The sequence below is a fragment of the Tachypleus tridentatus genome, chromosome 6, assembly GCF_004210375.1.
Source record: "Tachypleus tridentatus isolate NWPU-2018 chromosome 6, ASM421037v1, whole genome shotgun sequence".
In the NCBI taxonomy this organism is placed as follows: domain Eukaryota; kingdom Metazoa; phylum Arthropoda; class Merostomata; order Xiphosura; family Limulidae; genus Tachypleus; species Tachypleus tridentatus.
Window position 1 is genome coordinate 84473738 of NC_134830.1, and position 13106 is coordinate 84486843.

A 13106-nucleotide genomic window follows, 5' to 3' on the forward strand; every position below is an offset into this window, starting at 1 on the left:
GACCATAATTTTGAAGTGACAGATGAAATGAAAGGCAGCTAGTCAATGCCACCCATTGCCAACTCTGGAATTATTCTTTGCTAACAAATATAGGGATTAAATTTCATATTATAATAAGGGTGAATGTTTAGTAATAAGTTTTGCTCCTGCAATGTTATCAATTAGACCTATTCAAGTATTATTAAACAGTAATTTTACAAGACAAGTGATATTTTATCATGGTTGACTTGACAATTGTGAACAGTTCTACCAAATAATATATATATGATGAAAATTATGATGCTTTTATCATTAGCTAACTCACATTGATAAGACATTATGTTTTGTGCGAGCTCATGATGATTTTTACACATAATGTACTTGTATTGTTAATATTTCTTGTTATTATTCACTGAATTTTTTTCACTTTGAAACTTCATCTGGCACCAGATGACCACTTAATTAATTCTTACACCTTTACATATAAAATGCTGTTTCATTGATTCAAACCATGCATAAAATAATCAGATATTTTCAACATCCAATCAAGATCTGAGGTCAGACTAAAATTGGAATCATCATAAAGAATTAAACAGGAGCAGCTGGAAAAGTAGTCTAAATGGCCAACCTTGATAAGTAGTGCTAACAGTTTCTTTTCTTAAAAGAACTCATTGTTTCCACTGAAGAAATTACCTGATATGATTATGAAATAATATCAGTAATACATCGATTTACTTAGAAACCTGAACAATATCATCTCATTATTTCAGAACACATTTTATAAGTATCAAAAAACTTTACTATATACACATCACTCTGCTTCCCTCAAACTTTTTTTTGTTAGAAGTTATATCTGATCAACTAAATGTGATGAGTACAGAGTTTTAAACTTTCAAACAAGTATATTATTTTTAACTTTTTTTCTCAATAATATTTTCAAACCTTTAATGCAAAGTTACCTTTGAAATTTCTTTTCAGTTTCTTAGATGACATTAGAAGCAATATTTTTGTCCATTTTAATTTATTATGTTTTATCATACACCAGCACTGAACTTAAAGTAATAAATGAGTTTACAGGTTTATATAAATACAGAAAATATCAAAGTTGATTACTTAGTGGGTCAATATATGATTTCTTGTGGTGGATAGAGTGCAGTTGGCCTACTGCATAGCTTTACACAAATTAAAACTTTATGTTGGAAAGTGTCAAAATATCATGGTAAGATTCTTAATATTTTTTGAATCAAAGCATTTGTTTCTCAATTAATTACTACATACAAAAGTGGAAAAGTAGGGAAATTTACATGAATCTTGAATTACAACACAACTTAGAAATATATTTTGTGGGACAGTGTTTATTAATTAAAGCTTTGTGCATTATTAATCTCAAATCATTCTCATTTGCTAGAAGTCTTGTTTAATGCAATAAAAAGAGTACCAAAGTTCAAGACATATAAAGTAGCTCTTCACTTTATATTTCAATGATTCAAAAATACATCATATAACTCTTTTATGATTAAAAAAATACTTTATTTACTTCTTTAAAGAAATTATGAATACAACTGTTGAACTTACATTTACCATATAATGGAAGACAAGAGAATTTTAAAAAAAATCTTTAATGTCAATTATCTTTCAAATGTAGAGTCAGTTAAAAAATATCACTACTTAGTTAATTGTTTAAAGGATAATGATCAGATGACTAATAAGGTAATGAGCATTTATAAATATCAATTTTTTTTAAAGGAGAAGTTATCAAAATATAGTAGGCCCAGTGTGTTAAGTTACTAATGTTTATAGTTAAGGCAGCTGTCACTATGGCACATCCTACTGATCTCTTGAATTTACCGAGGATTTTGTAACAACATTTAATCCTATAGTACACCCCTGATAAGTAACTTTATAACTATTTCAAATTATAGTTTTATTAAATTTAACAAACTCTGTTCTGTACTCAGAATGTGCTTTTCAGAGTAGAACATTTCACAAACTGTTAGTAATTTGTTAATTTTTTTCATAATACTCCAGATTTTGTCACTGTAGATTATTCTCACAATTTTCTTAAACATTTTTTTAAATATATATAAGAAAAATGATTTGAAGCATTTCAAAGTTCAGTGGTTGTCTCAACAGCAGACATTTCATAAGAACAGGTTAACTTTTTTTGTGGCTTACTGAAAGAGAAACTATCCTGATCTGTTGATATGGAAAATGGCTCTTCATCATCACTGTAAAATACAAATTTTAAGTATATAAAAATTCGATTTTAAAAATTGCTTAGTGTTGTGTATGCAAAAAGATTTATTTTATTTTTCACCAGAGATGAGATTTAAAGAGAATCTGGAACATTGAGGCCTAATGCATTCATTGAATGGTTGTACCTTCTGCTGTGTTCTGTAGTTTCTGTTATTAGAGACTCATCAGCTCAACTTGGGTCAGCAAACAAAAGAAATACCATCAGGCATATAATGGTGAAGTATATAAAATGTCTATGGGGTTTTGAATCTGTTTTAGTGTTGAGCCTTGAACAGGAGAAATACATTCCACAGCTAAAACTACAGCCAAATAAGGAATGCTTTAAGCCTCTACATTACAGATTCTCTTTCCAATTTCACCTTTGGCAAAAAGAGAAAAGAAATCTTTAACACACACACACAATCATTTAACAGTTGGTCTGCTGCATAATATCAAATAGAAAATTTGACAAAATGTTGTAACATTATTCACACCCCCTAAATTAATTTAGTTTGCTACATGTTGAAGTAAAATGGACTCAAAACACCAGACTTCACAATAGCTGTACCATCAAATGGATTTAAAATAATACACTAGAGATTTGCATTTCTCTCAAGTGTAATAGACCAAGTTTGCTCATTGTTAGAAAGTATAGTAACAGCTTTGTTATCCGGTATCATTGCATTAAGAAAACTCTTGTAATTAAAATTTCAATACATTCAAATACAAATGCTCATTATAGCTAAGTGAGCTGCTGTAGTTTTTTTCTATGTTCTTTCTCACTGGTAAGTTTCAGCTGTTAGCTGCCTGAACTGTAATTTACATTTAAATTACTGTATTAATAAATGTTTTACACAGTTTAATCAAGTGTCAAAATATTTACTGTTAAATGTTGTATGGGAAATGCTTTTGTAACCAGAATTTTCCTATATAGCATTACCCAAGTTTGGTCAATGCTATATAACAAAGCTTTTACTGAATCTCGATTCCTTTCATATCATACAATGCAATAATGTCATCTTTAATAATAATGAAAAGTAAAATTACTACAAATACATGATAACAGCTTTTCTACGCTATTTTGGCTTTATGAATTGCCTTTCAAAATAATGTTTTTTAGTTTGCATAGTCTTTTTTCAGTTTGATCTCTCTATTAACTAATATAATGCTATCTCTCGTGAAAATAAAGATAAATAAAAAACAACAAACTATAACAAATTTAGATGCTCAACACTGTTTATAAGAAACAGCACTAAATGTTTTTATATAATGCTTGTTTTTTAAATTATAAAACAGAATCACAATATTTCCTTAAACCATGACAGCTCATGGGTATCAGTAATACTGCACTCTAAGTGCATATACAAATATATGTTTAATCATTTCTCTTGTAAATACACCTAACTTTTTAATTAGATTATACATTGCAATGAAACTAATTTCAGAACAAACTCACTGTCTCCTAGCAAGTTTGGCAGAAAACATTCTTAAAGAATAAGCCTTTGAGTCTCTGTTATTTTCTAATCCTGAAGTTTCTTGATAAATTTTCTTCTTGTATCTTATAAAACATTTGCAAAAAATTTAATACTTCAGTGAGATGTAGAACCTATAGATAAAATACAGGAATGGAATTAAAGTGGTTATAACAGTTTTCTTTGTGATACAGTTGTTACTGCATTTCTCTTGGTTGTGTAATTACCACTTCTGTCTAGAATTTTAATGTAAAGATACATGTATTCTAAAAATGGCTTTTTAATTTTTTTTTGTGTATGGTGAAAGTTAACTTTACTAATTAATATATGTAACACTTATCACGCTCTCTTTCTGTTTTTTCATATATATATACATTTATACACACACAACTGAACCAATAAGCATTGGTTTCAGTGCTAATGTAATGACTGTATAATATTATGGAACTTGAGTTTTGAAGATATTTGTAAACTTATCTTCTGGATACCTTAATACACCACTAATTTGATATGTATCTTGTTTGATTTTTTTTTTTTTTAAACTGGTATTTTTCAAGTTTAACAGTATGGTAATTTTTTCCAACTTGTAATAAAACAACATTATGTCATGAGTGACTGTTCAGTAATATAATCCACTTCTTCGTTTATTACTTTAAAGGACATATGACTTACCTAACTGTTTTGATGCCTTTCTCTCTTTTTTTTCTATTATTATATAATGCTCCTATTGTTGTTCCAATATTTTGCCTGTGTACTAATTTTTATTATTATTGTTTAGTCTTACGAACTCACAACATTTTAAATATATTTGAATATTAAAGTTACTGGTCCAAATATCAATCTTTGTTCATGTAATACTTCAAACCAATAAAGAAGTGTGATATGAAAATTTTCCTCAATTTACTCTGTCACTTTTCTACTTACTACACTTAAATCAAGAGGTTATATACTCATTTAAAGGGAAAATAAGTTTATGGGTTGATATTAAACAGAAAAAGATACCTTTAGAACTTGAATATGATTTTGTTTGGGAAAATTAGATTTTTATGTTGAGGTCTTACATGTAAAGCAAACTCCTGATCACCTGTTTCAGCAACTGCCCAGATGTTTTGGCAAATTGAATCTTCTACTCAAATTAAATACAAAAACAAACTATTAGACACATTGTATTTGCAAATGGCTGAGTAGTTTAACTTTATCAAATAAACTTAAGTAAGTCTAAATTAATCTCACATATGTAAAGGAAATTTAAGAGATACTTCTTGTGTCCGTTACCAGAATTATTTTTATACTCAACTATTCACTACTTCATTTCACAACCCAAGAAGCAAAAAGATTCTATGGTGCTAAGTGCATTTTTGCATACAGAATTTTTCCAAGCTGATGTTGCAATGATATATTTAACAAAATATTACCAAAAGCTATTAACAGCATGAGTATTACTCATGCTGGAAAAAAAAAAAAGTTATTGTAACACCATACTTTATGTATTAGGTTGTCCAGAAATAAATGTTGTTTTTGAACTGCAAAGTTTAGAAAAGTATAAATCTGTGTCGTAAAACATGTTTTAATCAAAGTAAGCACCATTTTCTTCAAAACACTTTTGCCAACATGTAATGATGCTATTTATTCCCCTATTGTAAATTTCAGAGTTTCTATGGTCACTAAACTCCCTGAAAGCTTCTTCTGCAGCTGCCTGGTTTTGAAAGCATCTATTGTTTGAAAAGTTGTAAAAGACTTGAAAAAATGAAAATCTGTAAGGGAAATGTCAGTGGAATAAGTTGGATGAGGCAGAACCGATTCTCAATTCATTCAATTTTCGGAGCATCATCCTTGACATGTGGGGACGAACATTGTCATGAAGAAGAATCGGGCCTCTTCAACTGATCAGAGTTGGTTGTTTCTTGCATAATGTTTGATGCATTTTGGCCAATATTTGACAGCATTTGTCTACTGTGATTGTTTTCCCTGAATTCAAAATGTTGTAGTGACTGATGCCAGCTGCAGTCCATCAAACAGTTGCCATGACCTTTCTTTGGTGAATCTTGGGCTTTGGGAAATGCTTTGGGGCTGTTTTGCAATTGAGCCATTGTGCAGATCATTTCTGATTGTCGTACAGAATCCATTTTTCATCACATATCACTATCTGTTCAAAAAAATGGATCATTTCAGTTCCACAATAGCAGCATACAGCAGGTCTTATACTCTGATTTTGTTGATCTTCAGTCAGCTCATGTGGAACCCACTTACCCAACTTTTTATCTTTCCAGTCACACTAAGGTGGTTGGCAAATGCTTGATTTGCTTTTACATAGTTTTTCTGTAAGCTCATGTACTGTTGTGCTAGGGTTTGTCTCAATTGCTTCCCCTTAATGTGTTTTCATCTAAGAATGGCTTCCTTCCACAACCTTCGTGGTCTTAAAGACTTTCATCTCCATGCCAAAATCTTTAGAACCAACACTGAACTGTACATTCAGTAACAGATCTATGGCTGAATGCCTGGTTGATGTTCTGTGTAGTTTTGGTAGCTTTTTGCCCAAGATTGAGGTCGTAAAGGAAAATCAAATGAAGATTCTTCTTGTCCATGCTGCCTTGGGAGTTGCAAAACTTACTCTGAGGAGAATTGACACAGCAGTTAATTAAAACACCTTGTAAGCAACATACGTTGGATTATACTAACCAACCAATAATAAGCTACTCAATATTCAGCTTCTAATTGTCATCATGAAAATTCCAACATTTATTTCCAGATGACCTAATAAATAACTCATGGGTAATGTTTAATTACACTCAAAGAAATATTGTGAACATCTGCTAACTGTTTAGTTAAAATTTGAAAATGTTCACATAATATGACTTACTCATAATCCTGAAAGAGTGGATTTTTTGTTGGAATCATTACTTCACTAGGATCTACAAGAAGGGACTTGTTCACAGACATATTACTCTCAGCACTCATTGTTGGAGCATGCCCTATGGAGCTTGTGCCCTCTCCTGGAGAAGAACTGTATATGTAATGTGAAGAATCATCAAACTCAGAGATAGGTTCTCCATATCCAGATCCACTTCCATCTCCTTTATCTCTAGTAATATATGAAATATTATCAAATCCTCGAAGTTCTGTAAAGCTTCCTTCTTCATCTGTAGGCACACTCATTTGAAGCACCTATTAAAAGGGAAAAAAATGTTAAAATGTGATAATTTTTTAAAAAGAATTTGCAAACTGTTACATACAAGATACATATACTGTATGAAACTTACTAATATAAGTATTTCCGAACAGCTTAAAAATAAATTAATTTTGAAAGCATAAAAAAGAATACTCTATACAAGTAATTTTATATACTGCTGTAATGAATTTACCATTATATTGGTATTTTAATATCTATGCTTAATTTTGTGTAGTTTTCCTTTTTGTATGTAACGTATATTGTTGGCTGTGTATTGTGCAAGTCCCACCTGTTCTCTAACTTTGTAAAAATATCTTGAAAGTAACAATCAACAATATCTGTTTTATGAAAGTGCAATAGAAAATTGTTGAATTTTTACAAACTCATATGATTCATATAAAAAGCAGCTAGATGAGAGACCAATTATTATTGCACAGCTACAATCAGTGTGCTATAGGCCTAGGAAGCTATACTGTGATTAACGTCTGTTATTCTGAAAATTGCAGAATTTGCCCAGGAACATTTATAGACTTTTAACATTACAAACCTTTCAACTCCAATTAATAACTGAATGTTAGAATTTCTATAACAACATTAAATATCATCATCAATAAAAATCAGCAGTGTAAGGCAAATCAAGCTAGTTAGCCCAAGCAAAGTGTGACAATATCCACTCAGAATTAATTTGCTCGTTGTGGACCTGGATTGTCAATAAAATAGTTGCTCCTAAACTAGATATAAGATTCAATATTGTCTATGAGTTAAACTGTTGTATATAAATTATTATTTGTAATAACTATTATTATAAAATGTATTTTTGTTTGTATATTAAAATATATTTGTGTTAACAAAATTGTGTGTATCTACCTTGTTGGAAAATACCATATATTTGATAAATATCAATATTTAATCAATTTCTAAATTTCTGGTTATTTGAATATAATAAATTAGAAATAAATAATATGTAACACTGCATACCATCCTGTAGTTCTTAATTTACATGATTCATTTGTAATCTAAATGTACACAATCAGTTATCTACACTCTGCCAACTGTGGGTGAGGAAACCCTGGATTTTAGCACTATAAGTCCATAAACTTACTGCTAACCAACTAGTGGACTACTTTTATAGCACTTATAACTTACAGTTTATTTTTAACAACAGAGATAGACAAATATGCTGATAAAGTATGGAAATTGCTTTCTTCATAATATTTAAACTAATTTTTCCATCCAGTGTAATCTCATAAGGAGATAATATAATATTTCATATTCATATTTTGAAAAAGTTATAATTTACTATACTTTGATATTATATTTCTTCATACTCTTTCTCATCATCATTTACATAACTATAGATAACTTACAGAACTGCCAAACCAACAATCAAATTCTTGTTTATCATCAACAAAAAATAGTGCTGCTGTAAACACTTTCAAAATCAGTGCTACAGGTCACATGAAAACCTGTATATTACTGTTTTTCAAAATTCTTTGAAACTTTCAACTGATGTAATATAGAGCTTATTTATCAAAGCAATGTATTCACAACTTTAAAAACAATACTAAGCTAGTCATGATTAGAAATTCATATGATCACCAAAATCTAATTATAAATTTGCAACTAACATCTTTTATTATTGCAACTAGATACTAACTATTAAAATTTTTTTATTTTTTGTTTAAACAACTAATCTGTTTCTGGAAAGTCTGGAAAAAAATATTTCTATGTTAGTAGTGGTTGAAATTGATTCTGGGAATTCTTGCGAGTTATCAACCTGACTTGGGTTTCCTCCTTTATAACACGAATAAAGTAATTATTTGGATGTTTCAAAAATGGGTGGATATCGAGGTTTTACTGACTTTTATTTATCGATAAGTTGAGTGAGAGTATTATCACCTAATTAGATGCAAAAGGTTTTTTTTTTCTTTTTTCACGTGTATTTCATATCCTATGATTTGAGTACTATTCCACTTCCTCATATGGTCTTCTCTAGCATAATGAGCTATTGCAGACAAGTTAGTATTACCTAATCTTCTCTATAATGTTCCTGAATTTTACCTTTTGTTAATTTTCTTTTTTCGTTCAGTGCACTGGAATCTACATGCACAGGAGATAAATGGTGTTTTTCTTCTCTGTTGGGTCTTTAGGTGATTTGGTGTTTACCAAATGCAATTATATTGGGTTGTAGCTTCTGGATACTGTTCTGAATTTATATTATTTACATATTCCTCTGAATATTTTCAAAGGAACCTCCAATATAAAAAACATATAGATTTATATCCAAAATTTTCTGATAATCTATTTTTGGCATTTATCATCTTAATATCCTTCTTTGTTAAGTGTTTGTTGTATCCATGTTTAAGTAGGGTTTCAATTACGTTTTTTTTGTATCAATTTAATTTAACTTCTTCAGAACCACAAGACTTATTTACTCTAGAAATTAGGTATTTCACTACACCTGTCTTTAGATTGTTGAGGAAAACTAAGTTACTTGTATCTGTGAGTTTCCTGTAACTCCTGTAGTATGTGTTTTTTGTGTCTTTGTAATCATCATGTCGTCTTCTTCTACTTTAATTGTGAATTGTATCATGGAATTTTGTCTGTAAAGTGATTCCTGAACTTTTGAATCTTGTCACTCATATTACCAATTCGTAGCAACATAGCTGAGCTAAATCTTGGGGTTTAGAGAGTTTGATTTATGAACATTAGATAGGTCTTCTTCTTGTTTGTAGTATCTACTTCATGTTAGAAGTAAGTTGTGTGAATAAATGAGGTTTTGAATTCTATTATCGTTAAATTATTAATATTATTAAATATTAAACTCTGTCTAAAAGACCTAGCTAGAAGATTGGTGATTGATTCTACACAAACTGAAAACACCAACAAAACAACAGAAAACAACCACTAGAAAAAAGACAACTTCAACAACCAATAACCTGTATTTCCAACATCTATTTCCCCAAAACAGTATGTTAAACAACGTTTTCAAAGAATTTTCATGCAAAAACATCAATATAACTTCACAGAAAAGAAAACTAAAAAGCAACCTCACATGAAAAGATATTAATTCTATAAACAACTTAAGACAACAATATCAAAATTCTAAAAGTAGATAAAGGCAATGCTATAGTTATAATGAATGCAAATGAACACATTAAAATATTATCAGATACAAACAAATTTAAACTTATACATACAAATCCAACAAAAACACACAAAACAAAATATTACTACAAATGAAAGAACCAACACAATCTCTGAAAACCTTTATTCTCACCTATGAAGAACCGACTCACACACACCACAAATGTATGGCACCCCCAAACCTCACAAAACTGATTGTCCACTACGACCCACAATGTTGACCAATGAATCATTTAACTACAACCCCAGTAAATACATAGCATGTAACATCAGCTGGCTCCTTTTTTAAAGCCTCTTTTGACTTCAAATCTATTCTTAATCAACCAAATCATAAAGCCTTAATGGCCAGTTTTGATGTAATTTCCCTCTTCACAGAAGTCCCAACTACTGAAGCCTGCAAGATAGGTTTAGAACTTTATATCCAACATCCCAACCCATTGATACACATCCCCAACAACCAATTAGAAACCCTTATAGAATTTACTACCACCAAAACTACTTACAAATAAATGGCCTAAGTATGGAGAATGCTGTGTCACCAGTTCTAGCCAACATTTTTATGATATACTGAATCTCAAACAATCAATTCAGCCTTATGCTCACCACTGTACTGGTACAGTTATGTTGATGACAGAACTGATGGATTCACATCTACGGAACACAACTTAGTTTTTTCAACCATGTTAAGTCAATACTCCAGAACATTAAATTCACCTGTAAACAGGAAAAGCTAATCAAATTACATTTCTTAACTTCAAGATCATAAGAAGCGATACACTATTCAAAATAGAAATCCACATAAAAATCAACCATGCTGCACTATACATTCCCTGAGACTCAGCACATGAAACAAAATAAAAACTACACATATTAAGAAATCAAATAAACACAACCATAAAACTATGCTCACCCAATAAAATTAATGATGAAATCAACAGAATAAAACATCACTTCATCAACATCAACAAATTTCCTGAAAAAATCTGGAAAAAAAAAATATATACACATTGACCAACAACAAACAAACAACAATAAATTCCAAGATACAACATATTACAAAACCATACACTGCTGCATACCATACATTCCCAACATCAGCAGAAAAAATAACAAACATTTGGAAAAAAACTTAAAACACAACACTCCAGTAAACACTAAATTTATTCAAAAACTAAGTATAAAACTAAAGTCTGTACTATGTAAAAATTACACTGACAAACACAACATCAACATTATTTATAAAATATAATGCACCAACTGCCACGATTTCTATATTGGAGAAATACCAGAAGAATGGAAACCAGATTCAAAGAACACACACACACACAAAAAAAACACATTTTTGAATACTGCCAATCAGATAAACACAGCATAACCATAGAAACAACTGATACTAAGAAGGGAAATAAATATAAACAAATGCAAAATCAAAGAAGTCTTACTTATAAACTAAACCCAAAATTAAACTAATATAAAGGAACACCTTTATACCTTGCCCGTATGGCCAAGTGGTTAATGCACTCGACTTGTAATCCGAGGGTCACGGGTTCGAATCACCATCACACCAAACATGCTCGCCTCTTTCAACAGTGGAGGCATTATAATGTGATGGCCAATCCCACTATTCATTGGTAAAAGAGTAGCCCTAGAGTTGGCAATTGATGGTGATGACTAGCTGCTTTCCCTCTCATTTTACACTGTTAAATTAGGGACGGCTAGTGCAGATAGCCCTCATGCAGCTTTGCACGATATTCAAAATAAATCAAATCAACCTTTATACCTATACTAATTAATAGCCTAACATCTAACTGCAACATCCCCTACAGTCCTGTACCTGTTTACACTCCTGCCCCTACGACATGTGCCTGGCAATGGTCAATTGCAAACTCTCTCTTTGTTAACCTGAAGATGATGTAAGAAGGTTGAAACATTGTTGTCAGCTTTATTAGTAAAAATGTTAACACCCATACCAGCCATCCCAAGATATATGAAGAATATTAGTTGCATACATCCTTTGAGTTCCATCAATCTAAAGCTGTTGTTAAACAATTTGGAGTGTGACATGGTTTGGTGTATTGGTAAAAAAGTTGGATATAATGGGGCTGAACATATGTTGTGTGGCTATCATGGTTGCTTTTATAATATCTACAAATTCAGCTGAATTCTTATCATGTGAGAATGCTTTATCTTATGATAGGGCAGCATGATGAATCTCTGCAGTAAACTGTAAGATGGAGAGGAATGGCCTGCATATAAATTTTAGGAAAACCATAGATGTGTAGGATGGTTTTGTGGTGTACTGTTAGTTGTTTGAATGTTTCTGTTCCAAATTATTTCTGATGTTTTTTGAGATGTTGGTTAATATTCTTCTTTGTGTTAGTGACTGGGTTAGACTTGATCTTTGTGTGGTGGCCATATTCAACTAAAGCTTAGAATTTGATGAAGTATTCTTCTTTGCTCATGATTATTATGATATTCTTGACAAGGTTGTATTACAACATAGTTTACATTCAACAGTCTTTAGACTGCTGACTTTATTTTCATTATAAATTATCTCTTTTCTTCTTCTGGTTGGATGGAAATTGTGTATTCTTTGGTTGAAGTTATATGTAAGATAGATATGTTTTAATGTGATAAGGTGAAGTTTAATCCATTATTTTGTATGCACTCATCAGGTTCCCTTATTTGCAATTAACTTGAGCTTATAATGGTGTGTTTATGGTGTTAGAAATATAAAATAAAATACAGAGAATACACCCATACATATGATGCCTTCTTGTCCAATACATATAACTTAAATTTCTTTTAGATAACAGGATATACACTTCTCAACTAATTTCAGATTACTGCATATAAGAGAACCTGAAGAGTGTCTATACAGTCTTAGAAAAGTTCTTGTTTTAAGAAAGGTTGCATATTTAAATGTTTCTTCATGAGAATTTATTTAGTAAGTGTATATGTTCTTTTGATATTTGAACAATTCATGATATCTTGATCAAGCCTGTGCTTAACTTGTCCTTGTATTGCAATCTTTCAATCCAATGAATCATCCAAGTTGCCTTCCTTTGATCCTTTCCCAAAAATTCAGTGTCCTTCATATGTAT

At 30.6% G+C, this 13106-nt stretch overlaps 1 protein-coding gene across 6 annotated transcripts in view; it reads right to left on the bottom strand.

Annotated features, from left to right (window-relative positions):
- Positions 1–1487: 1487 nt before the first annotated feature.
- Cad99C (cadherin 99C) overlaps positions 1488–13106 on the bottom strand; it is a 243147-nt gene continuing 231528 nt past the window's right edge. For 4 of the 6 annotated variants that reach the window (XM_076505837.1, XM_076505839.1, XM_076505840.1 and 1 more), the window contains 2 exons: positions 6547–6851; positions 1488–2207 (listed from right to left, as the gene is read on the bottom strand). In XM_076505837.1, the coding sequence (XP_076361952.1) occupies positions 2087–2207; positions 6547–6851 (426 nt within the window). In that variant the 3' untranslated portion in view covers positions 1488–2086. Of the gene's footprint in view, positions 2208–4688; positions 4813–6546; positions 6852–13106 lie in introns of all 6 variants that reach the window. The other 2 variants (XR_013029256.1, XM_076505838.1) reach the window with 2 other exon arrangements.